Source organism: Strigops habroptila, chromosome 8 (genome assembly GCF_004027225.2).
Source record: "Strigops habroptila isolate Jane chromosome 8, bStrHab1.2.pri, whole genome shotgun sequence".
NCBI classification, from domain to species: domain Eukaryota; kingdom Metazoa; phylum Chordata; class Aves; order Psittaciformes; family Psittacidae; genus Strigops; species Strigops habroptila.
The window spans coordinates 35,818,956-35,844,966 of NC_044284.2; the positions used below are offsets into that span (position 1 = coordinate 35,818,956).

General features: G+C 53.2%; 2 protein-coding genes and 2 non-coding genes across 4 annotated transcripts; 3 read left to right on the forward strand and 1 right to left on the reverse strand.

Annotated features, from left to right (window-relative positions):
* Positions 1-1,681: 1,681 nt before the first annotated feature.
* NCL (nucleolin) lies at positions 1,682-9,279 on the forward strand. Its single transcript, XM_030496044.1, has 15 exons — positions 1,682-2,053; positions 2,728-2,835; positions 3,436-3,727; positions 4,066-4,212; positions 4,480-4,659; positions 4,883-4,966; positions 5,211-5,346; positions 5,606-5,742; positions 6,186-6,312; positions 6,456-6,589; positions 6,941-7,076; positions 7,174-7,325; positions 7,824-7,950; positions 8,364-8,593; positions 8,769-9,279. Exons 1-15 carry the CDS (start codon positions 2,036-2,038, stop codon positions 8,846-8,848), a joined length of 2,088 nt encoding a protein of 695 aa, XP_030351904.1. The 5' UTR covers positions 1,682-2,035; the 3' UTR covers positions 8,849-9,279.
* On the forward strand, positions 5,062-5,131 carry LOC115612402. Its single transcript, XR_003993001.1, has one exon. It is a non-coding gene; the product is annotated as a small nucleolar RNA SNORD82 (small nucleolar RNA).
* LOC115612405 lies at positions 7,436-7,512 on the forward strand. The gene has a single exon (XR_003993004.1). It is a non-coding gene; the product is annotated as a small nucleolar RNA SNORD20 (small nucleolar RNA).
* Positions 9,280-11,631: 2,352 nt separating the features above from the next.
* B3GNT7 (UDP-GlcNAc:betaGal beta-1,3-N-acetylglucosaminyltransferase 7) lies at positions 11,632-19,452 on the reverse strand. The gene is made up of 2 exons (XM_030496049.1): positions 19,369-19,452; positions 11,632-15,192 (listed from the first exon to the last, which is right to left on the reverse strand). The coding sequence occupies exons 1-2, from the start codon at positions 19,377-19,379 to the stop codon at positions 13,995-13,997; spliced, it is 1,209 nt and encodes a 402-aa protein (XP_030351909.1). The 5' UTR covers positions 19,380-19,452; the 3' UTR covers positions 11,632-13,994.
* Positions 19,453-26,011: the final 6,559 nt, after the last annotated feature.

Consider the following 26,011-nt stretch of genomic DNA (forward strand, 5'->3'; position numbering starts at 1 on the left):
TGGTGTCCTGGCTGCCAAAATTGCCCCTGACTGAAGCAACAGCTGTCCCTCTTCCATGGCAAACCAGCCCCCCTGCAGCACAGAAAGGAAGGAAGGCCAGCCGCAGCACTGGCAGCAGGGCTGTACAAGCAATGATAATACGGGATGTCGTTATACCATGTGCAGGCACAGTAAGGGGAGTGCAATCAGCTCTTCAGAGAGTTAAAAATTCCTGCTAGGCCTCTACTTCCTACATTTCCATCACCCTGCATGCCCACAGGGCACCCCAGGTCTGTGTCACTGCTTCTTCTAGGCACCTGGGGAAAGCTCCTGCAGCATGCAATGGGATATGAGCCATATGTTGCTGTTTCACATGCAGAGTCCACTTGCCCAGGTTTCCCCAGGTGGGATCCCCATCTGCCTGCATATGTGACCAGGGCTGGGATGTGGGCTGTGTCCCCATCTGTTCCAGCTCCCTCCCTGTACTGGCTGATGGTGGCAGTCTCTCCACATGCTGGCTTACTCCTGGACAGGCTGACTGATCTCATCACCTCACCATGAGTGGGTGCCCTGAGCTATGCCTCTGCCCACCTGGAAACTGTCTCTCCTTACCCAGCAGAGGAGAAAGATACACTAAGACAGTCTAAGAGCCAGCCACAGCGTGCCCCTTGCTTTCAGGCGTTACTGAGCAATTCAGGGGTGTCCCCTCCAGGCCATCAGGGCCCTGCAGGACTGCATTCGCTTAGTGTCTTGGGTAGTTTTTTTCCTTTAGGGTTCCCTAGGATATTGTGTTCCCCAAGTTAGGGACTCTCCCAAAGCAGGCCTCAGAAGGGCAAACTACTATAGTCACACGTGTAAGTCATGAGCCCCCAGGAGCTGGCTGGATGTCCCTGAGATTGATGGGACGGGATGGATGTAAGGAAGTGGGGAAACCCCACCAATAGAGGCCACTTGGGTCTTTGGGGAACACCATGTCAGGCAGGGGCAAGGCAGGACTCACAGCCCTGCCAGCAGACCGGCACGTTAAACAGTGGTGCTGTATTCTGCCCTGGGGTCATCCCTACCTCAACTTTATAGCCACTGAGGTAAAATTCTACAGGTGTTTTCTTTCAATGACTAAATTCAAAAGCAAACATCAGGCAATCACAGGTTTATTTTTCCTTAAACATTGGGCCTTTCCTCCTGCCGGGAGCCAGTGGAGGGTGGAAGCTGCCGGATGCTCTTGTGCCAACTGCACACTGACCAGCTCCTGAGGATGCTTCTTCAAGCTGTCCAAGGGGCCTTTTGCCTCCCGAGGGTCGGAGAGCAGATGACAGGAGGAGCAGAAAGGGGTGGCCAAGGCAGCGCTGCGGAGGCCCCAGCCCTGTCCCTTTGCCAAGGCCAAAGAACGATGATGCAGAGGCGTGCTCAGGGCGAGTTCCACCCCAGGAGCCGAGCTACCGCAAGACCAGCGTGTGGAGCCGGCCCCAGGAGCCGGCCCCGGGACCCCCGCACTAACCCCCCGCCCCCAACTCGGCTCCACCACGTGGCCCGCCGACCGCCACGTGCTCTCCCGCGACCCCGGTCACGCCCACCCGCCTATAAACTCCGCCGCCCAATCACGGCGCAGGCGCCTAGCTGCCGCGGTCTCATTGGCTAACGCCGATTCCTCCCGGGAGGCAGCGCGTCCCCCCGCTCTCGCCCCCCACCTCACTCACTCGCTCTCTGCGGCGGCTGTAACGCGCTTTCCCGTTGGCTGATCGCAAAGCGCCGCAGATTGGTGGAGAGGGCTCGAGGGGCGGGGGCGGCGATTGGCAGCGCGGCGCGGCGCGCACGGTGATTGGCTGGAGCGGGGGCGGAGGGGGCGTGGCGTGGCGGAGGGCTAGGCAAGCGAGCGGAAGGGGCCTGCGCTCGCTCTTTCGTTTCAGTCCCCGGTCCGGGTCGCCAGCGCTTCGCCGCAGCTCCCGCCGACCGCCCGGGGCCCGCTCCGCTCCTCGCCGATTCCCGCCGGACGTGCCCACCCTTTCCCTCAGACAAGTCGGCCGCCGCCCCTGCGCCGCCAGGCACCGCCGCCATCATGGTGAAGATCGCCAAGGTGAGGATGGCGGGCGGGGCCGCGCTCAGCCGCCGGCCGGGAAGCGGGCGGCCGCCGCCATGGCGAGGTGGACGAATGGTGATGGAGGGGAAGGGGGAAGAGGGCGGAGAGGGAGCCGAGCCGCTTTCCCGCCGGCGTCTCCCCAGGCCGCGCGACGGTTTCCAGGCCTCCCCTCCCTTAGCGCGAAGATGGCGGCGAGGGGAGGGGCGTCGCGCGCCATGGGAGCGGTTTCAAGCCTTGTCCCGTCCCATTCTCCTCCATGTTGTCGCGCGTGGGGGCCCGGTCGCGGGAGGAGGAAACGGGGCGCCGAAGTGGGGGAATCTGGGCGGGGGGGAAAGTGGGGAGAGGCACATCTGCGCGCGCCGCGTGCGACCGCGCGCAGGCCGGGGAGGGGCGGGGCTACGCCGCCGTGCGGACACGTGGTCCGCCGGGACGGAGCGAGCACGTGGGAGCGCGGGGCGCCCCCCGCCCGCCCCGGCGGGGCCCCGCGCCCCCGGGTGTCCCCGTTACGTTCCCCTGCCCCGCCGCGGGGCTGCGCGCGGGGCCGGTGGGGGCAAGGCGGGGCAGCCACGTGGTTGGGACAATTGTCTGCTGGGGCGGCTCTGGAGCGTAAACGTGCTGCTCGGTGCCGAGCGGAGAAAGAATGGCACCTAAGAGCTCACTCTCTCTTTCAGACCCCAAAGAATCAGATCAAACAGAAAAAAATGGCTCCTCCTCCCAAAAAGGTCGAGGAAAGTGAAGAAGAGGAGTCCTCTGAGCTAGAGGAAAGCAGCGGAGAAGAGGTGATTAATCTAGAAATGAAGTCGAAAGGATGCACGTGTTACAAAAGTGTCATGAGGGTGGGGGGGTGCATAGTGTGTGACGGTGAATCGATATTAATAAACAGTCGGTGTCTGTCAGTTGGCTGTGGCTAAAGAATGAACTGGATGTCAAAAGAGAAAAGTGATGTTGGGAAAGGAGCTTTGCTGCTCAGTCTGTACTTCCAGGCTTTGGGAAGGACTGCTGGGATCTGAAAGCCATCCTAGGATGGATGAGCAAGTGGGCAGTTAATTTCCCTAGTAGATAGACATTGGCAATAATTGGGTTGTCACACACAAATAAGACTAAAAATTTCAAGCTCTTGAATCCTACCAGAGGTATCACTGGTCTTGGTTCAGGATCAGGAAATTTGGAGGTGCTTTAGTGTTCCATAAGCAGTCTGTTAAAAACATGAAAAAACTAGTGTTGAGCTTTATTAATTCCACAAAATAGGTAATTGTGGTCATTAAACAGAAACTGTCTGAAGGATATGTTTCAGATTGTAGTTGCTATATATTTGTCTGACAGTGATGTAATAATAGTTTAAAGGGCCACTGTAAGAGTTACATTAATGTGTATTTCAGATGATCCCTCTGAAGAAACCACAAAAAGTAGCAGTTACACCAGCCAAGAAGGCTGCTACCCCTGCAAAGAAGGCTGCAACTCCTGCGAAAAAGGCAGTTACACCTGCCAAGAAGCCCGTGGCTACTCCAGCTAAAAAGGCTGTTGCTCCATCACCTAAAAAGGCTGCTGTCCTAACCAAGGGAGCAAAAAACGGCAAGAATGCTAAGAAAGAAGAGAGCGAGGACGAAGATGAAGATGATGAGGAAGATGATGATGATGAGGAGGAAGAAGATGAGGAAGATGATGAATCTGGTAAGTTATTTCTGAAATAAGTGTTCATCCTTGCATAAGTTGACTAAAGCTGCTCCAATTGAGTTGCTGAATTTCAGTACTATTAGGATTGAAAGTTTAGTATTACTTGCGAGAGGTAGTTCACTAATTAAAAGGTGGAGAAGAAGGAAAGGTTGAGAATTGGTGAAGTTTGGAGGAAAGAGAATTAATTGGGCACTACATGCAGCATGTGAAGCATCTTCTAGTTTTCTGATTGTTCTTCCCTGAGCTTTGCCAAAATCTGGTGCAAGAAAGTACTTTACTAGCAAAATTTGAATGCTGGGTGGTATGGGTTAACACTTGCTGTGCTGTTGGTGCAGATGAGGAAGAGGAACCAGCAATGCCTGTGAAGCCTGCAGCCAAAAAGCTTGCAGCAGTACCAGCCAAAAAGCCTGCAGTTGTGCCAGCAAAGCAAGAATCTGAAGATGATGATGAGGATGAGGATGATGATGAGGAAGATGATGATGGTACGTGGGATTTTGGAAAACTGACTCAAAGCAAAAAGGAGAAAGATCTTTTAAATATGTTAAACTAATAAAGACTTCTGGGGAGCTAGGAGGGGATGCATGTAACTTAATGGATTAATGGGAGTGTTATTCAACTCCTTCCCTGAGAAGATACAAACTTAAGGAAGCTCAAAAGGCACTATTTTACTCTACAAGATTGTCTTGTCTGTCTCAGAAGGGGATTAATCTTGAATATTAATCTGAAATCCTGTGCTGAACTTGTTTCAGAATCTGAAGATGAGGCCATGGACACAACCCCTGTTCAGGTGAAGAAGCCTACTCCAGCAAAGGCTGCACCAGTGAAAGCCAAGGCAGACTCTGAAGATGAGGAAGATGAAGAGGAGGATGACGAAGAGGAGGATGAAGAGGAGGACGAAGAGGATGCCGAGGAGGAAAGTGAGGATGAAAGTGAGTTTATATGTTTTTTTGAGGCTGTAACTCTTAATAACAGGAATTATGCTTGAGCCACTTTTTTGTCCTATCATGGTCTTCTGGGCAGAGGAACAGTTGCTGTAGTGACAAGAGAAGGTCTTGTGCATGATGAGTGTACAGATTAATGCCTCAGTATCGGTCCAACGTAGGAAAAGTTGTTTTGTACTTACCAGTGGTGGTGTTTGTTCTCTTATCACAGAACCTGTTAAGGAAGCACCTGGAAAGAGGAAGAAGGAAATGGCCAATAAAAGTGCACCAGAGGCCAAGAAAAAGAAAACAGACGGTAGGTGTTAAGGGCTCATCAAGTAATGCTTGCTGATGGACTGTTACTGATGGGTGAAGCATGTAACTGTGAAGTGCTGAGTAGGGCTTTTTTCCAGCACAAGTGATGATAATAAGGGACTTAATACTGAAGTATGATGTCACTTCTGAGCAGAAACTGATGTGCTAAAGCTGTCTGTTTCAGTTGTTAACAAAAAAAAAAAGCCTTAAAAAAAGCCCAGCTTGATATATCTTTTCATTTAAAGGGCCCACTTCAGCTTTCTCCATCTTCGTGGGAAATCTGGTCCCGACCAAGGACTATGATGAACTGAAGACTGGCCTCAAAGAATTCTTCGGGAAGAAGAATATTGAAGTTTTGGATGTCAGAATTGGTGCTTCCAAGTGAGTTCATCAGCAGAATTTTGCTGCTAATTTCTTAAAATTGGCAGTAATTTGTTTGGAGAGGTATCTCCCTAAAGGGAGAGCTGCCACTTCAGTACGGAGCTGTTGTTCTGCACTGTTGTTAGTTATGTGGGTCAGTTAGCATTTATTTACTAACAGTCTAACTTGACCGGTGGGGACCTCTCTTGTTCTGTGTCTGTGTTGTCTGCTACTGGAGGTACGTCAGCTTAAATAGTAAGGTTACTTATTCTTTTTTCAGGCGATTTGGCTACGTAGACTTTTCATCTGCTGAAGATCTGGATAAAGCTCTCCAACTGAATGGAAAGAAGTTAATGGGTTCAGAAGTCAAACTGGAAAAAGCAAAGAGCAAGGAGACTATGAAAGAAAATAAGAAAGGTACAACCTACAACTCCAAATACCTGTGCACATCAAAGAAAAGTTGTCATCAGGGCTTGGAGCAGGCTTGCAGTGTTACTGATGGCCACTGTTGCACTCTTAAGGCAGATGTTTGGGCTCTACATCATAAACAGTTTCTCAAATGCTAACATACACAGTTAGGCAAGTTCAGACTGGAATATCTGGAAATGTGATCACTAGAAATACAGTTTGTACTGGGAGGGGGCAGCTGAGGAGGAAATGTGTCCCTTTCTGATCTTGATGCCCTTAAGAGAAGTACAGTGGCAGCCAAATTTCCATCATAGTTGTTTTTTCAGCTTATGAAAGTGTGAATGTTTATAGTGGTGTTTCTGCTGGGTCAATTCAACTGATTCTCACTAAACTGGCAGTGTAAACGAGAAGGGTTTTTTAGCTGGTAATGTAAAAGTAACCTTTCTTTGCAGAGAGAGATGCTAGAACACTGTTTGTGAAGAATCTGCCCTACCGCTTAACTGAAGATGAAATGAGAGAGGTGTTTGAAAACGCACAAGAAATCCGAATAGTAATGAACAAGGAGGGGAACAGCAAAGGGTATGTAGCTGTTGGATGTTTGCTGTTCCTTTGCATTAGGTGTATAATTTTGAAGTATTTTTCTTCCACATCCTTCCTCCCATACACGAACTTTAATCATTCCTGGAAGGAGGCATTTGCTTATGTCTTTTTCTATGTTGTAGGATGGCCTACATTGAATTTAAAACAGAAGCTGAGGCAAACAAAGCTCTGGAGGAGAAGCAGGGCACAGAGATTGATGGTCGTGCCATGGTTATTGATTTTACTGGTGAAAAGAGCCATCAAGACCATCAGAAAGGTACTTTGCCAAACCAAAAATGTTCATACGTATGATATCTAGGGTTTAATTTCACTCATTTAAGAAGTTTGGTAGGAATAGAGCAACTTGAAGCACTGCAGGAAAACCATAAGATAGCAGGAAGAGACCTTTTGCGTTTCTTGTGCTCTGCATCCTGTCTCTGCTGCATGTTTCAGACAGGGGGGCACAACTAGTTTAGATGACCAAACCAGTGTTGCACTCTGCCTTGTGCTTCACCTTGAGGTGAGGAGGAGACAGCAACTACTTTCATTCTAGAGAGGGTCTTGTGACTAGAGGCAGAGAGTTCTCCTCCTCCAAACTTGCACTTACAGCACTGAATTTTCTCCATAGGAGGTGGAGAGAGGGAGTCAAAGACCTTAATTGTGAACAACCTCTCATACGCTGCTTCGGAAGAGACTCTCCAAGAACTCTTCAAGAAAGCTTCTTCCATCAAGATGCCACAGACCAACCAGGGCAGGCCAAAAGGGTATGTTGTGCTGTTCTTCTGCATTGGCATTATAAATGACTTGCCTCCCTGGATCCCTTGTGCTCCCAGGCTGACCTAAATCTTTCTCTCCAAATAGGTATGCATTTGTAGAATTCCCCACCACTGAGGATGCCAAAGAGGCATTGAATTCCTGTAACAACACAGAGATTGAAGGCAGAACGATCAGACTGGAATTCAGTTCACCAGGGTGGCAGAAAGGGAACACGAATGCAAGAGGAGGATTTAATCGTAAGTGTTCAGGTTTGATCTTGAGACAGCTGTGACAGGAGTGTACCATTCATGTGAACGTAGGGCTGCATGTCTGTGGAGTGAAAGGCTTGCATCAAAAGGGAGTGTGCTGGATATGATGACTGACTATCTGAAATGCTGATGAAACTACTGCCGAAGTCCTCTAGATAGTCAAGTGCTGATCCGGCAGCATCTGTCCAGTCAGTGTCCCTGTCGGTAAGATGCAAGCATCTATTTAAAAAAGAAAAAGGAGGGGAAAAAAATATGTTGACAGTACCAGGTTGACTGATGGAGATTCTTTTGATGTCAGGTCCTAACTACAGTCCTGAAAAAGTTTTCCAGGACTACTTTAAATGCCTGAGCTGTTCCTTCAAAACCAACCCCTCAGCCTTTGCCAGCTGTTGTAGGAGTCAGCAATGCAAGCTGGCTGCTATGTTAGGAAACTGGTGGCTACCTTGTTAGGGCTTAGTGATCTCTGAATGTATTCTCTTTCCATAGAACAAAGCAAAACATTGTTTGTCAGAGGCCTTTCAGAGGACACCACGGAGGAGACGCTAAGAGAATCATTTGAAGGCTCTATAAGCGCTAGAATAGTCACAGACAGAGACACTGGATCATCTAAAGGGTATGTTAAAACACCACTGTGGATTTAGCTGGGTTGCTGCAAAGTCTTACTTCAGCTGATAACTGCAGTGCAGGGCAATGCTCATGTGGGTGATTTTTGAAGCTAGTAAGTTGGAGGGAACCAAAAAACAAGCTTGCATACAGCTCTGGGTCTGTTCATAGACTCACTTCTCAATGAGCTCCTTCTGCCAACAAATCCATGGCAGCCTATGGATTCGCACGAGAAGAATATTAACTGTTCAGTACGGGCAAACTCGCAACAGGCCTCCATCCGTTGTGATCAGCCACTGCTGTTCACAAGTAATGCTGCTGCAGGAGTGCAGGCGTTTGTTTCTGAAAGGATTGCTATCGAGTACCTGTAGGTGGTGCTACAGGTTGCAGAGTTTGATCATATTCTCTTAACCTGTTTCCTAGGTTTGGGTTTGTGGACTTCAGCTCCCCAGAAGATGCCAAAGCAGCTAAAGAAGCCATGGAGGACGGAGAGATAGATGGAAACAAAGTGATCCTTGATTTTGCCAAGCCAAAGGGTGAATTTCAGCGGGGCGGTGGATTTGGCGGTGGATTTGGTGGTCGTGGTGGCAGAGGAGGAGGCCGAGGAGGAAGAGGTGGATTTGGTGGCAGAGGTGGTGGCAGAGGATTTGGAGGTAAGAAGAGGCAAACAACTGCAGTTCTAAGGGAGCTTGCTCAAAAACTAAATGGAAGCTTGGGATTATCGTGTGGTGCCACCAGGGAGCATTTGATGTGAATTTATTTTCTGTCCTGTGCTGAGGTGGGTTGGACAACCTGTAACTCTGCTTCTTGTCTTAACTTACTTTCTAGGTAGAGGAGGTGGCTTCCGAGGAGGCAGAGGAGGAGGTGGAGAACACAAGCCCCAAGGGAAGAAGATAAAGTTTGAATAAACTTCCCCTTTCCTTTCCCTTCTCCTGCTCTCTGAGACTATCTGAAAGGACTCCGGGGGTTTTTATTCTCCTTTGATCTTGGCGGAGCCTTCGGAGGACATTCCAAGATGCGAAGCAGTACTGTGAGCTGCTTGGAAGATACAATTTTCATTTCAAGGAAGAGAGAGCAAGCCATTTTGACTGCTTGCTTATTCAAACGAACTTTTTAGAAAAAATGAGTGATAGATGTGGGAATTTACCCCTTGTCTGTGAGTTGTCTTGAATTTATAATGTTTTACCCATGTACAAAAGGTTTTGTTTTTGGTTTTTTTTTTTTTTTTTTTCCTATAAACTTCTGTAGCATTTTTGCTGTAAAAATGCAGAATGTTTTATCATTTGTGCTTCAGCACCCTGTCTTGGACAGATTAAAGGACCTAAACTGGTTCGTGTTACTTCTGTGCCGCTAAATCAAACAGGGCTCTGAGAAATTCTGTCCTGAACCTTCTCTCTCAAGTTCAGGTCATTAATGTCAGAGGCGGCAGCTCTTGTCCTGCTTTCCTCTAGCCTACGTCAGCTCCCAGCAGTGTATACGTGCAGGGAGGAGTAGGAGAGAGGGAGCTGGTGGCTGAGACAACGCTGTGGCTATAACCACACTTTGTTTTTTACTGAAGCTGTATGTACTGTTGCATGCTAGCCAATTTTTTACTTTCCTTTTAAATGAGTAAAACAATCTTCTGCCACAGCCCTGCAGCTCAGTCACACTGACAGGCGTTGCCTCTTGTCCTTCATTCCAGATTTTTTTTTATCTTGACTTGTCCTTATGTAAGAAGCAAATAGATTAAAACAGGAGCTTGGGGAATGTTAACTCTTGCAACTCTTGGTGAAGGTGGTTGTCATCACCAGAGTGGGGATGAAGGTGCTGGGTCCTGGCTCAGTGCCTCTGCACTGAGTTAGTGGGGGTTTTTTCCAGCCAGGCACTTGGCTGGTGTCCTGCAGTGGTGGCTGTTTGGAACAGTGCTGCTTTTGGGTGCAGAATCCCTGGGGGCACAGAAGGCCTGGGGCAGCTACTGTTTTGGCTGCAGGGTTCTGTAGCTGTCAGCTGAATCCTGCCTTGGACCCAGGGCCCTGCTTGTGTCCCGGCCTAGGTTTGTGCTTCCAGGCGAGCAGTGACCTTGAGCCTCAGCCCTGGCAGGCAGCTTCACCCTCCTTGTGTACTTGTAGCAACGCTGGGAACTTCCTGCCATGCAAAATCCTCGAAGCCCCTCACGTACTCATGTGGTGGTCTTTCTCCATATGGATACCCAACACCCAGCCCATGGAGGTAAAAGGGTTTCTCTAAGGACAGAATGTTTTCTGTTCAACAGTGGTGGGGGTGTTGCTTTCGGCTTGCGGTTTCTGCTCCTGTTGAGGCCTGAGCAGCGGTCTCTGTGTTTCCCGCATCCCTTGAGCCAGGGCTGCTCCTTTCGCGCCGTTTGGGCATCAGCCATTTTAGAGTCGCCACCCGAGCTCCGGCGGCAAATGGTCGGAGGGCGGCGGCGCCGCGCGGCCGCCAGGGGGCAGCACCTGCCCGAGCTCCGGCCGGGGCCGCTGCCACCCCGGAGCGCACAACGCCACCCCCCGGGGGGCGGGGAGCCGGGCCGGTGCACGAGGGCTCCTCGCCCGCCGTGGGGTGAGCGAACAGCAGGCAGGGATCGGAGGACATCCCCGCTTCCGTGCGAAGCGGTCTGAACAAATTGGTTTTGGAGGCTGCCGCACCCTTCCCACCCCCTATCCCTGCCCTAACTCGCCTACTGCCCTGTATTCGACCTCAGCCCTGCCCCATGGGGTCCAGCCACACTTTCACACCGGAACTTGGACCCTGTGGCCACTTGGGGACCCTGGATCCCTGGCTGGTATCCTGCAGGACTAAAACTGTAGGAATCCTAGAGTGGGAGGGCACAGCGCTGGGTCATACTGGAGAGGAAAAGGGTGAGAGCATCCACAAGTGCATCCACCTAGTATTTTGCCTTTTGTCCCCACCTGGGAAATTTTTGATGCCACCAGTAACCTGGCCCTGGCGGCAGGTGGCCCAGCCTGCCAAGTGCAGCATGTCCTGGTGGCCTTTGCTGTCCCCTCCACTCCCCATCACCATGTTGAGCTATGGAAACTGAGCCCCCAGTGCCCCAACACTGAAGTGAGACCCACAGGATCACCTATGGCTTTCTTCCTCTTGGCCCCAGCCAGGCTCAAACCAGATGAGAGCTTGACCCTGCAGACATGGCTCACACTGCTCTGGGGTCACTGCCAACCCATGGTGTGTGTATCCCATTGCACTATGGCCAGTGGATGTGTCACCCTTTGGTAGTACTTTGGTTGGGGGAAAAAACAGTCAGCAAGGTCCTGCCATGGAGGAGGTGATAGGTACGCATGAGTGATAGCATGGTGGCGATCTTCTTCAGGGTGAGCAGAGGGTGTTCAATGTGACAGGTGAATTTCCAAACCTGCCAAAGCGGCTCTTCCCATGGAGGGTGATGTGAGAAGTTCCTCACTGCAGGGCACCAGGACAATCTAAAGTTTAAAGCTGGGTTTGAAATGCCGCTGGAGGGTGTATGGAAGAGAGGAAAATATCCACCAGGCCTTCTTAAACACCATGCCAGGTTAAACAAGTAAGTTGTGCCAAGCTGGAACAGGGCAGCCACAGCCCCCAAATCCCACTCCAAGCAGTGGTTTTGCCACTGTAACCCATTACCAAGTTTTGTTCCCAACCAGTGAGCTGTTTTGGTCAGCAGAACCCCATCAGCAATGACACAAGGCAACAGCTTGGGGATGTTTTTTCCCTTGTCCTTCTTCTTTTACCCTTTATTTAGGAACTACATTATTCACCAAAGTCTACAAGGTTTCTCTGTACAGGTCCCACCAGGTGAAGAGCAACACTGAGAGATTTCTGCACACAGCCCTGGCTCCCTGTATGCATTGCTACAGAGAGCGAGAGCTGTCCCTGCACATAGCATAAATATACAGCCCAATGTACTGTACCTGACATAAATTACAGAGGTGTCAATTTGGAAAGTATTTCTGAACTCGCTCCTGTTGGAAGGAGGGAGGGATGGGAAAGCAAAGGAGTGTTACGTGCTGCCTAAGCCCAATGGGCACAGAAAGTGCCCTGGGGGCTCTGCCCTGCGCTGCTGGCACTTGCCCCCAGGACATGGTGCCGCTGGGTGCATCATAAATCGAATTTCACAGTATCACTGCCAGCCCCAGTACCAACAGTCGAGCCCTGGCAGCAATGGCTCTTTCTCTTCTCTTTCTCAAATTTGCATCTCGTCTGAGCAGATGACGGACATTTGCTGAGAAGTGGCGTAGTTTGGCATGAAGGTCCCTTTTTTGGCTGGTTTATGCCCTTTTTTGTTTGTTTTCAGACCTGGGGAACATACAGACTTGGAGTAAATGAAACAGGCCTGTTTCCAAAACACATTAAGAAAAGGAAGGAAAAAAAAAAAAGGCACTGCACAGGGGGACCTCTGAGGTAGTCTAAATTTTTTCCTTTCAATGTCTGGCACCAGGGAGGGAGAGAGAGCGAGCACACATGTGCCCATGTTTTGCTGTGCGTGGTCAGGGCTATGGATGTGGCTGTGTGTGCCCTCCCCCATGGGGCACAGGGACATCTGGGGCAAGTCGTACACACAGGGACATCCGCGTGCGCGGAGCCTGTGCCTGGAGCTGGCACACCAGGTCCCAGACACGCGTGTGGCTTTGCACATGCCTGTGTTTTCGCTCATGCCTGCAGTCAGTGGCTGGAGAGTATCTGTGGCCCCTGAGTGGCCACATGTCCCTCTGTGTTGGGGGGGTTTCCACCACAGCAGCTGGCTTGGGGCTCCCCTTGGCAGCTCCAGTGGCTCTTTCAGCCCAAAGGAAAAGGGCCATGTCTTGTGATACCACTCCGTCATGCTCCTGGGCCTCATCCTTCAGAACAAACACTGCAACAACCCTGAGAGGAGCAGCTGTGGAGCAAAACACCAGCCCCCCTTCACCTTATCCCCTTGGACCCCACTCCATGTTCCAGGGCAGGACTAATGCTCTCTGACCTGCCCTGGAGCATAGAGCTCACTGTAAAACCAGGGCTGAGCCCAAGCAGCCACACATGGGGTCTTTGGGGGCTGTCATCCCTATCTGAGGCAACCCCACCAGGACAGCCCTGCTGCAAGGAGAGGGTCTCCCTGCAGCAAGTCCCCAGGATGCCTGCACCCGAGCTGGGGTACCAGGTGAGATAAGCCCCTGGGCCACTGCAGCTGGGGCTGGCTAAGTTTCTCTGCCACTTCCTTGCCCAGGGGCAAGGGCAGCCTGCCTCGTCCCTTCCCTTTCCTGCCAGGAGGAACAAATCCCTGAGGAATTTTGGCTGGGTGCATTCCTCCAGAGCGCACGAACAGCAAGGCCGAGAGAGGGGCTGGGGAGCTGAGCACAGCCCGGGCTGGTGCTGGGACCCAACATCGTTTGGGGCCCTCTACTGAGGACAAAGACCCCAACCCCCTGACCGCCTGGCTGAAACCCTGATGGGGGCTCAGGGCTGGTGAGGTCCAGCCTCAGAGGAGAGCCCCTTTCCCTAGCTGTGTAGTGGGGACACAAGAGAGGACTTCGGCAGGGGGGAACCCAGTGCGCACAGAGTCAGTGTCACTAAAACCTTGCATGGAGGAGAAATTTGAGATAATAAATAAAATCCCCTTGACTTTTGAGCCGTAGGGGGCTCACGCATTTGTAAACTGCTCAACTCCCTTGGAGCAGCTTCCCTGGATAGCCAGACCCTGAACATCTCCAAAAAATGCCTGTGCCACATCCCTCCCTGCCTCCCCCCACCCCACAGTTCATCATGCTCCAGTGGAGATGGTACCTAAACCAGAGCACAAACCCCTCTGCCCTCTCCCTCTCTTAATTTTGTGCTAGATTTGTTGTGTTGTTTTTTTTTTTTTTCTCTCTTCTTTTTAGGCAACCCCCAACCCAGCTGGAGATAAGTGAACCACATTACAGTACAGGAACAAACACTATCGCAAACCCTGCCTGCGAGCGCAGTGTCTCTGCTCTCCTCACCCCAGAGGGAGATGCCCCTGAAGGACTTGTGTGCCACCAGCAGAGGCTCTCTGCATTCCAGAGCAGGGAGCAGCCCCTCCAGTCCCAGCTCTCCAGAGAGACTGAGCTAAAGGACATTGAGTTTTCTTGAGCATGTCAAGTTACTGTGGACCAAGTCCCACATTTGGAGCAACTCTGGAGGCAGCAGTTTATGAACCACTAGCACACTCCGGAAAAAACATGGCTCCTTGTTCATCTTGCTGTTCTTGTTCTTCACAATGCCAAAAGTTTTGAAGCCCTCATGCCCAACAGGTGCTACATTAAGCACCTGCAAGCACATCCCTAGGAAGACATCATCAATGGGGTACAGCTCCAGCGTCTCCGAGGTCTTGTGCAGCCTCTTCGCCAGGGGTCCATCCATGATGAAGCCCCCACCCCCTACATAGGGTGGGTAGTTGCTTTTGTTGTAGAGGGCGCTAGGGATGTAGTACTTGTTCTCCTTCCTCCGGATTGGCTTGGCCTTGTAGAGGATATCTCCCACAAAGAGGTCCTCTCCCTCCTTCTTGTCCTCCAGGAACTCCAGGATGTTGCTGGGATTCACAAACACATCATCGTCACCTTTGAAAATGAAGCGGACGTTGTCACAGTAGATATTCAGCCACTTCAGGAAATGGACCTCTTTGAGGGTGAGGTTGAAGAAGGTGTCCAGGAAATCCCACTGCAAGATGTCCCCATAGATGTGGTTCTCATAATCCAGCAGTTTCTGGTAGTTGGCTCTCTCCTCCTCCTTGGAGGCTGTGCCCAGCAAGAACAGCGTCCTGATCCTCTTGCCATCCACATCCTTCTCCTGTCCCCAGGTTCTGCGAATGGCCTCGCGGCGGTCGTGCTGCGTAATGATAGACTTGACCACAATGAGCAGGTAGACGTCCCCGCTGCATTTTTCAGGGTGGTTGATCAGCATGGGGAAGTAGCGGCAATGCCGATAGAGCAGGAACTGCTGGAAGTTGGGCTCCAGCCCTTTGAACCAGTCCACCTTGCTTAAGTTCTGGTTGGCTGAGCAGTTGGTAGTGGTGACATCCCAGGATTTTGCTTGCTTTGCTGTCATGGTCTCCTCCTTCCCAGGAGCTTTCTCCTTGCTGTTCCAGAAAGTGCTGGTGATGGAGAAGGCATTGTCTCTCTTCTGTGTTTTAAGGGGCTCCAGCGGGGGCAGGTCTTTCTGCTGCTGGCCCTGCGTGAAATGGCTGGGTGCCATTCCCCGCTGCAGCACTGTCACTGTGATCACCAGCAAGAAGGAGAGGCAAATGGTTTTGTAGATGGTCTTCTTCCTAAAGGGACAAGACAGGGGAATTAAGGAGAGGAAGCTGCAGGCTGCGAGAGGCCTGTCTGCAAAAGCACCTCCTGGAGAGGTCACGGGATGCTCGTAATCTGTGTCCCATCACCCTTTGATAGGCAACAGCCTTGTGGGAAGAGCTGCAGGACACCTCCATGCGTGCTTTTCCCACCTGCATTCCACTTGCGGGGTGGCTCTGGGGGACTGCAGGGACAGGCACAAGGCACATGGCAGGTGGCTGCAGTGTCATCTGGTAACCCCACAACTGCACAAAGAACTGGGAAGCGTTTATGGGAAAGAAGTAAATGGGTTGAGAGAGAGACAGAGATGATGAAGTCAGGCTGAGAGCTTCAGCAAAGCAGCCATTTTGGAGGAAAGGCCCAAGGGAAACCGCTGTTTCAGCCATCTGAAAACTGCAGTTTAGTACAAGAGAAGAAGGGATTTATTCTAGCTCCAAAACACAGATATACTGCCCGTGGCCCTAGCAGACTGGCGTCACAGGTTACACAACACTGGGAAACCGGAGCCGGGAAGACTACGGGAGTCGACATGAAACAGGCATTGCAGTTTCATTTCAAAATGGCAGATCAGGTCCCAAAAAAGTGCCATTTGAGACAAATGTGGAAAAAGACATTCCTGACCCTGCATCCACCTCAGGAACCAGCATTTCTGGGGGCTTGAGTAGGATCGTCCTGCAGCCCTTGGGACAGTGGAATGCTGCACTCGGGGATTACTGATGCACCAAATACCCCCCAACCTGCTTTTCACACAGTTGAAGGTGGGTTTCTCACCCTGCTGCCATGGAGGAGAGGAAATGCCTGCTCTGCCCATCTGTGCTATGCTGCCCTGGAGTGCCCTGCTCCCCTCCGCAGCTGGCACATCTGCACCAATTTCTTCCTGCCGCAGCTCCTGCTTGCTCCAGCTGCCTTGGCCACCTTCCCATGCAAATGAGCACTGGGCATGGGGGGCAGCAGCTGAGCTCCACATGCCCACTGGGGTCCCAGTGGCTTCCCAATGACAGCCCCATCTCTGGCTGCTCCCACGTGGATGAGACACATGAGGTGCTTGGTGGTCCCTGGAGCCCCTTTCGTGGGTGAAAGGGACCTCAGCTAGGAAGTCAAAGGAGACAGATGTGGCACCAGCCGCCTGGCTCCCCTGTGACTGTCCTCTTGGTGACAGAAGCATGTCCCAGCCCTGGTGCCCCATTAGGAGCCAGAAAGATCCAATATCATCTCTACCAGGATGGTGGCACCTTCATTTTGGGATAGTCCAGAGAAGGAGCTTGGGGCTGAAATCTGAAACATTTAACCAAGGTAATTTCCAAGTAGCAAAAAAAACCTCCAAGCCTTGAAATGCTCTGGGGGCTGGGCTGTGCTTTGCTGGGACACTGGGTAGCTGCTGGGGTTTTGGGACACAGGCTGCCCCAAAGTACCTGCTTTATGGGACACCCCATAGCTAGTCCCCGGGTTCGCCAGGGCAGGGGACAGCACTGCTCGTGGGGACTCTGGCCACCCTGAAATGCAGGAGCCCCAAGCAAGAGCGGGGGGAACCAGGAGCTTTTGGGGGCTCCTGTTTCTGTCTTCACCCTCAAGCACATAGCACTTTTCTGCCCCACATTTATGTGGGAAAGCTGTGATCACTAGCGTGGACTGAGAGAGCAAGCATGGAAATAAGTAATTACAGGTAAATGGATAGATATTCCCCATCCGGTTTTATATGTGGCCACTCATCTGAGACTGATGAGGGAGCAGTTCTGATTAGATCTCACCATTCCCTTAACCCTCTCCAGCCCTGGCCAGACAGCTCTGAGCTTATTATTAGAAACCCTTGTGTCCCAATACAGCTTTAACCCTGCGCAGCCAAGCAATGTTTAAAACTTCAGAAAAATAGCAGAAATAACCTTGGTCACCCCAGCAGCACCAATCCCATCCTGACACCCCAGCCTTGCTCCCACCTCATCCCATCTTTACACTCCGCACTGCCCCAAGGACAACCAGTGATGAGGTACCCAGCCTGAAGGACAGCCAGCCTTTCCCCAGAAGCCATGGGCAGGGAATTACTGATATAATTTCAAAAAATGCACATAGGGAGGGCTGTCGCTCACCGGCATGGATGGGTCCCACCGTTGGTAGGCACTGCCTGACAGAGCCAGGAGCTGCATGGAGCCACTCACCCCCATCACCCTCCTTGGGCCACTGCTTTTTATTTCAGCCAGGCAGAAAACACTGTCCTGGGGCTGAGGGAAGAGCTCTGTCTTTCAGTAAGAGGTGGAAGGTCGGGGTAACCTGGGTACATCTACGTATATCAGTGAGGTGTTGCACAACAGCACATAAACTTATTCCTCCTTCAGCAGACACCAGTTCCCAGTTCTCACTGGTTCAATGTGCAATTTTTGCTCTGTTACAAAAACCTGTTTGGGATTTTCCTATAGGTCTGACTCTGGAAACACAGAGGCACCACTGGGTCCAGCAGGAACCAGGACTCCGTGGCTGCCTTCTGCCCTGCAGAAATCCTGTCCCTGCAATGGCAGGTAAGTGATGGGGACTGGAGGGACCCTGAGCCACAACTGCAGGTGACTCCCACATCAAAACAAGAATTTGAGGGGCAAAAGATGTGTGCATCTTTTCTGACCTTGAGTTTTTCTGTTCTGTGGTGTCCTCAGCTGGGAAGTACTTTAGGAGGGAGAAATCATGTCGTGCTCTCCGGAGACCCAAGGAACCATTGCTTTGCAGGAGGTGAGGGCGAGGGAGGTGCTTAGGGTTTGCTGCCATCAGAGAAATCACCCTGTTGAGCCCCAGCACCCTCCTCTGGGCACAACCCTGGCAGTGTCCCCAAGATCCCAGGGCACTGGGCACTGCAAGGCCCAAGGACACAGCAACCCAAGCCCATCCCAGCTGGGCTCCGACCAGCGCCAACCGGGACTGGCTCCAACCACCAGTGTCAGTGCCATCAAGATAGCTTTAAAAGGGCCCCAACCTGCTCCTCCTCTTCCCTTTTCTCCACCAGGAAAAGCTCAGAAACCTCCCTGTGAGACAGCCAGGTCACTGCTGGCTGTGCCCCAGCGGTTAAATATAAATCCCCAAATTAGAGGTGGGCAGTTTTCCTTTCAGGTGGTGATGCTGTAGAGCAGCGAGGCCCCAGGAGACTGGGGCTCTCCATCCCCAGTCCCCGGAGAGGCACACAGTGGCTTTTGATCCACATGAAAACCTCTTTGATCAGCCAGGGCTATCTATTTATTTGGATTTTTCTGGCCCTTCAATTAGACCCAGTCACTGAGCCGGCGGAGGCACTGCCAGCATAGAGCTCTTTCTGTTGGTGGTGCCAAGGGCTGGGGAGAGGGGATCTTGTCTAGGAGCAGATGCTGGGCAGAAAACACCCAAATGTCTCCAAAAGCAGCTGGGTGCAAGCGCCAAGCGGGGCCCCAGCTCACGACGGTTGTCCCCAGTCCCGGGGTATAGAGGGGCATGTCCCCTTATAAAAGATGTCTGGTTTAAAGTAGCGGTAAAAGCAGCGGGCTGGGGAAGAGGCAAGAGCCGAACTTCAGGATGGTTCCTCCCGCCATGGGCATCTGCCCCAGTCTGGCACGGCCTTGGGAGAGGGACCTACCGGCAGGTCTGACTGCCCCTACGGCCCCGCTCTCCCCGACCACGCCACGCAAACCAGCGCTTTGCAGGGGAGGGCTGGGAAAGGCATCCCAGGGGAAGGGGGTGACTGACCGCCAGCGCCTGCCCGGTGCCCCCGTCCCGGCTCTCGCCGGAGCTCCGGTGCGCCGGGATGGGGCGAGGTTTACGCCGGGACCAGACATCCCAAAAAGCCTTCCCCGGGGTACCCCGGCCAGAGGCGGGAACACGGGGGGATGGGACCCCCGCCTCGGAGCTCTCTGCAGAGCCGAGCGAGGTGGGAGGGCGTCCCTGCTGGAATGGGGACAGACGGACAGGGGACAAAGGACAGACGCGACCTTTGCCCGTTCCCATGTGCATCCTTCTCACCAAAGCTGCCCCTTCCCCGCCAGCCGCCCCTGAGACACCCCTGGGAAGGGACCCGGTGGGGACGGGACCTCGCGGTCCCCAGGCTTCGGGCAGGACGCAGCGCCGGGACGGCGGAGGGCAGCAGGGACCACCGGCTCCCAGACGGTGCCGGAGCGGGGCTCGGGCTCCCCGCAGTCACTCACCACTGGAACATGCTGGGAGTGGGACAGGGCGGCCGCTCCGCTGCTGGCCGGGGCTGCCCGCGGTCCGGGCACTTCTCTCTGCCCTCTTCCTCTTCCTCCTCCTCTTTTTTTCTCTTCCCCCCTCCCCTACTTTTTCACTTTTCCCTCCCCTCCCTCTCCGAGGTGGAGCCAAGAGGGACGGCAGAGCAGGTAGGTTAACTCTTGCCCTGCTCCTCCATCACCCCCAGCCTCATCAGCAGGCAGAGACCCCAGTGCTGCCAGGGGAAAGGGTTTAAGGGCGACAACCCCACGATTCCCCCTGGAGACCCTCCCTGCTGCTGGTGGAACACCCATCAGGAGCTGGGAGCTCGGGGTGGGGAATGCCCAACTCGGGCACCCTGCAGGGTCTTCTGCAGCCGGGACACAGTGTCACCTCTGGGGTGCTTAGCCCTGCCCCACAGCCATTAACTACAAAGGATCCCAGTTATGGGAAGAGGATCTCAGTGGTCACCAGGAGAGGTGATTTTGGCAGCTGGGATTTGATCTCTGGAAAAGGAATATGGGTCTTCGCTGCTGCCCCCTTCGCATGCAGGCTACTTTGGGATTAATCCCAAAAGGGAGCTGAGGCCCTGCTGCAGTTTCTCATGGGGACACTGAGATCCGAGATCCCAGCTTTGCCTCTGTGCACAACATGGTTGAGGATTCCTGGAGCAATGAAGCCCCACATCTCCTGGAACCCTCTTCTGACCCAGGATCCCCACCTCTCCTTGGTCACCCACTCTCCTGGGACCCCACATCTCACTCAGGATCCATACCTTGTCAAGGACCAACACTCTGCCCAGGACTCCCACCTCACCAGGCACCCATGCTCTGTCCAGGACCCACACATCTCCTGGGCACACACTGCATCTGAGGGTACAGGAAGTCAGGATGAAGGGTTGCTACAGCAGGAAGATGCCTGCTTGGCATGCCAAGACCTGTCTAATGGGTCAAATTGCACCAGCACCACAGACAGGTGAGGTGTCTTTCCAACTCCTCTTTTAGCTCTGGTTTGGAGCAGTGCTTCACCAGCTGCTGCAGCCATATCAACATGGGACATCCCATTGCCCATGGGATGGGAGATTTTTTACATGGGAGAAGCTGAGTTCAGACCTTCCTTTCCTGTTAAGTGTAGCATTTCAGTTGAGGGTCGTTTTCAGCCATGAAAACAAGTCCCCATTATTTCTGTGATGTCTCCCTTTTTGTCATCCTCCCATCCCCACCAGCCACTCACATCAACCATGAAGCCAAGCTGGGAAGCCTTCAGGAAATCCTTTGGATATTTCCTTTCCTGGCTAGCAGAGATATCCCAGTCTTTTTCCCTGCAACCCCTCTGCATTTCACACGAGTCAGGCTCTCCCACAGCTCTCACAACCCCTGGGACACACTGTGCTTGTCATGGGAAAGGCTCTTCTGTTCTGAGGCTGAGTACGCAGTGGGACCCATACAACCTCTGCTACTCAAGCAGCATTTGGTCCTGCTCCAAGAAAACCCCAAGTGCAGCTCAGTTTGGGGAGGAAAGTTGCATAGCTTTCTCCAGACCTGCTTCTCTCTCCTTGTCTCAGCTTATCACTTTCCCAGATTCCCTGCAGCTCTGTGTCCTGGGGGCTGTAAAAGCTCCCCAGAAAACACTGCCCAAACAGGCTGCAACAGGTCTGCTGCACCCTACAATCTTATCACCACCAAAGGTCCCTACACACCTTCCCTGATTCCTTTACAATCATCTGTTCCTGCTGCCCATGGGAAAGTCTGTATCTGCTGAACTCATGGCCACAAGAAAATCATGGCTATGAGAGGCACAGAGAAAGGCTGTCAGGGCTACACTGAAGAGCCCTGACACTGATATCACCTTGGCAAGAGCGGGATGTGAGAAGGACTCATCCTCGTAGCACAGGGGTTGTAGGTGCACACTGGCCCATGGCTGGGAGCTCACCCCACTCTGCAAAGAGGGCCTCCTGGTGGAGGGGGACTGCATTGGAGAACCTCCCCTTCACGGTCAAAAAGGGATGCGAAGCAAAGCCCTGAAAGCACAGCCACCATCTCCTCCTTGCAACATGCCCTGGGACCACGATAGGGACAGGGATGGCAGCAGCATCCCCACCACGAGGAGCACAGACTGGAGCAGGTGCTGCAGCCACAGGAGACACCCAGATGCTGCTGGTGTGCAACTGGCTCCTGGGGCTCTCTGATCCCCCACCATCGGCATGCCCAGCCAGCAAGCCCAGGGCCAGCCACGGTGCAGTGTGCCCGAGGGCTGTGCTGCTCCGGCATGGAAGTGGCTCTGCTGCGGGGAGAGCAGGGCTCTTGGCAGCCTGTGGCAGGGAGTTCTGCCAGCCATGCTCCCAGGCTCCTGCCTCTCCGACGGCTGCTTCCCTGCAGGAAAGTGGCCCGAGCATGAGGACTTCCTGGATGCTCCTGTGCTGCTGCGCAGGGTTTCAGCTCAGATAACGCCCACTGTGCAGGCAGACCCCGCTCCCACCTCCCCCTGTGTGGAAAGATGCACGTCCCGCTGCGTGAGAGCACTGCAGGCCTGGGGCGTGCTGCCTGTGCAAAGCCTTACTTCTGATAGTCATTAAAGACTCAAATAGTGTCAGGTCTGGAGCTACTCATGACAGAGATAAGCATTGTCCTCGGCACCTCTGGCACCTCCAGCTCCTGTTTCAAGGCTGACTCTTAAGATGAAGCAGCATTTTTTACATTTGTTTCATCATTACATAGAAAACTTTAGGACAAACCTATGTTTTCATGCTGCCCAGATTCACCCTGGGAAAGCAGAAAGGCAGCAGGAAGGTTTAAACCAGACTGAAAGTGTTTTCTTCTTTAAAAATGAAAAAAAAGTCCTCCTCCGCACACCTCCTTGCCACTTTCCAGCACTTGGCCAAAACAGGTTTTACCTGAGCAGCCACAACTTCTCTGCTGAGAGTGAAACCTGAAAAAGAGAAACCTGAATTTTGTTGTTTGCCCAAAATCAGAGCCAGGGCGGCAGCACTTCACCAGCAGCAAACCCAGCCACCAGCAGACCCCTGCTGTTCCTGCCCATCCCTGGATCTGCTACCCTGCCCCTCCTTCGCTGCAGCACCCAGCACCCTTATTTCTTAGGTCTAAGCCATTAGACTGAAATTTGGAGGCACCAGGCCCCTTTTCGGCACAGCTGGCAGAGCTGCAGATGTCTGGAGAAAGGCTTTTGGGTGGCAGGTGCTGGTCAGGCATAGAAAAGCTGAGCTCCTTTGCCTTGCGCAATGCAGGTGACCCCATGATCCTGCGAGAGCTGGCAGGGGACCTGCAAGAAATAACGCTCGGGCACATCATCGTTGCATTGTGCAGGGATGCAGAAGGGAAAAGTGATGTACAGATTACATCATCAGGTTATGACATCAGCTCCTGCTGGCACCAGCCACCTCTGTGGCTGCTGGCCCCCAGGACCCATTTGGAGACAGCCGGTACCAGAGCCACACACTCACCTCCCACCTGAGCATCCCTCCGAGTGCCACCACCAGAGATGGGGGCGAGCGACCTGTGGGGACACGAGGCTTTGGACCTGGCACCTAACGAGGCTATGGGGCATCATTTGGGCAAAGGGAAAGGGTTAGGACGGGGGCTATGCCAAAGCAGCTCATTTAGATGTTCTCAAAGCAAACCGCAATGCTTTTTTTGTTGCAAGAAGCCTCTTTCCATTTCAAAGCAGACGTGAACTAAAATGTTTTATTTAAAAAAAAAAACCCACCCAAGTACAAAGAAAGAAGTCATCTTTTTTTATGAAGTTTGTGTAATCCCAGAGGACTGGCTACTGGCAGGTTGACCCAGCCAGTGTTTTCCCCTGATGGTTTGAGTTTTGTTTCACTGGGAAAAGCTGCCCTGGTTTCTTTGCTATGGGGGGGGGGTGGGTTGTGCTGTTTTCTGATTTCTTTCCATTCCAGCAAATTATATGTACACAGAAAAAGGCTCATCTATTGTCCCGGCAACTCTCACACCTCCTGGTCCCTCATGCCAGTGCCACAGTCCCCAGGCTGGGTTTCCCACACAAGCCAAGGTCCTGTTGCCCCGTGACCTGTGAGGACACTCAAACCAGCCTTCTCCTCCCAGTCCTTTGAGTGCCTGGAGCAGGACCAAGGGCTCGGCCTGACCCAAGACTAGCAGCAGAGGGTGGTCACACATTTAGGTTTTAATTTGTTAAACCACTCACCTGTGACGTACCCTGGGGTGGGGAGGGAGGACAAGGCTGCTGTTTGTTTAGCTGAGCCAAACTCAAGGCACGTCACTTGCAGGCAAACATCCTGGATGCGATAGGACAGGGCAAGTCGCTTTATCCCTGCACAGTTGTTTCCTAAGCACCTTTTGTGATGCTGCTTGGGCTGTGCTGGCAGGTAGAGAATAAACCTGGGAGACTCACCCATCCCTACTGCTGCCACGTGGAATGCTGGGGGACACAACCAGGGACCAGCACTACCTCTGTCCCAGCCCTTGTTCCCCTGGGCAAATTAGGATTAATCATTATCCCAGTTTATTGCTAAGTGAACACCACCAGCTTGGGAGCTGGGGCAGATGACATTTACCGGTTAGATCTGACGTGGGAAGCCACGAAAGACAGCCACCCCACAGAAAGCTCCCTAGGCGTCCCCATCTTTTACAGGGCCATAAACCAGACCCTGAGAACTGGGTCTGGGTGGGTTATTTTACCGATTAACCCCAGGCCCCTGCAGCCATTTCCATCCCAGCACCTCTGCCAGATGGGGACTGTGCTGGCTTCTGGGTGGAGGAGGGAGGAGGTTTTCTGCCTTCCCAAAACTGGGCTCTCCCACCTGCTCCACTGGCCTTGTCACCTCAGATGGCAACAGCGGAGGCTGCTGAAACACCTCAAGCCATAGCCAAAAGCAATGTCTGCTGCCCTGCTTGGAATCACCCTCCTGGGATTTCCATGATTTCTTCCAAAAGAAGTTGCTTTGCAGGGCAATGGCAGGGCCAGACCCTGCCTCTAGGGGGTCCCCAAGCCATTGTTGCCCTCTGCAGCCCCAACCTGGCTCTGGGCCACCCCATGAGAGCACAATGGGAAAGGGACATGGACCCCACAGCCACAGTGCTGCGGTATAGGAGGATGGGGTGAGACCCGAGTGTCACAGGCTTGGGGAAAGGCAGGGGACAGGGTGGTGGCACAGTGTTGGTGGAGCTGATGCTGTTGCAGCCATGACCCCAGGTGGGACGTGAGCTGGGGTTGGCAGGGAAGCACTGCCCTGGTCTTTGTGCCAGGAGCCACAGAAGCAGGGCAGGGGGAAGCACTCAACAAACCTGGGTAAGCAAACCCCTGGGGCTGGATCCACCCAAAGGTTTGCCTCCTTGGGCTGCGCCTTCCTCAGTTTCCCCTGTGAAAAAGCCACTCTTCAGCCTAGGAGCTGCTGCCCAGAACGGATGCTGCCTCCTCTCTCTGGAGGATTTGCACCCCTTGGATGCCTGGGTCTCCTGGGGAGCCCGGTGCGGCCGTGCTGTTGCTTTAAATCAGCAGCTGGATCCAGCTGTGACTGCAAGTAACCCTCACCGCAGCCTTGCCCGGGCTTTTTATGCATTTTCCAGTGGTTCCAGAGGCGCTTGGCGGCAGTGCACAGGGGAAACCAGACTCACACTGGCAAGCAGGGAAGGGAGGAGAAAGGGAAAACATTTCCCTTCCCAAAGGAGCAGGGGGAGCCCAATGCTGAAGCTCTGGCAGCAGGCATGGGGGGAGCAGACAGCTTGTGGTGCTGCCTTTGTGGAGTGATGTGAACAGTCTCATGGTTGGACACAAGAGGCCATGGCTTGTCTCTCCCAGCCCAGCCCACCCCTGCGAGAAGTGCTTAACCCAGTGTGCCTCAGTTTCCCCTCCTCTACTCACCCTATTCAGCCTCACATAGAAAGTGTCAAGGTCTGGGTTTGTCCTGTGAACCTGTGGCAGCAAAGAAAACAAGCCCATGAAGACACAGGCTGCAGAAAGCCTAGAGGAATGGGAATGTGAGGCTAAGAAGGCAGATGCGTTCGTGCCGCCCAGACTCAGAAACGAGGGAAGTGTGCTTGGCCTTGGGAGGGGAAGGGAAGGACCTGTCCTGCTGTCTGCATCCAGAACCATCCCAAAGAGCAAAAGTGGAGGAGAGGGAACCAGGAGGTTCCTAGGTTGCAGGGTTGGAAAAGCAACGACACACCAACGGTGAACCTGCCTGCAGAGATTCTCCTGCCCATTGCAGGGCCCATGGGCCTGTCCTGCTCAGCCTTGCCACCCTGACCATCCTGCAAGGCAGACACAGGCACAGACACAAGCCCTGGTTGGGCATCAGCCCACAGAAACTGCTCTCCCACCTCTAGCCTGGGCTGGGCTCAGGGTGCCGGCATGCTGCGCTCGCAGCCCCGGGAAGCCCTGCTGCCTGGCACAGACCCAGAAGCCACGAGCTGCAGGCGACGTGTTTTCCATCGTGTAGGAGAGTGCTCACCATGTCTCCCATGAGTCAGATGAAAAGGGCAGCTCAGGAGTCACCTGAGCTCAGCGGCTGCCTGCCCGCGGCCCCTCTCCAGCCCAAGTGGAAAAACATACGCCCCGGCGCAGCGCCTGCCGAGACCCTGCGCTGCGTCCGGGCCCCCTCCTGGGCCGGCAGATGCAGAAACGCTC

Coding starts and splice junctions, on each gene's coding strand:
- NCL (XM_030496044.1), top strand. Junction 3,728..4,065: donor TGAGGAAGATGATGAATCTG/GTAAGTTATTTC, acceptor CTGTTGGTGCAG/ATGAGGAAGAGGAACCAGCA. Junction 4,213..4,479: donor TGATGAGGAAGATGATGATG/GTACGTGGGATT, acceptor AACTTGTTTCAG/AATCTGAAGATGAGGCCATG.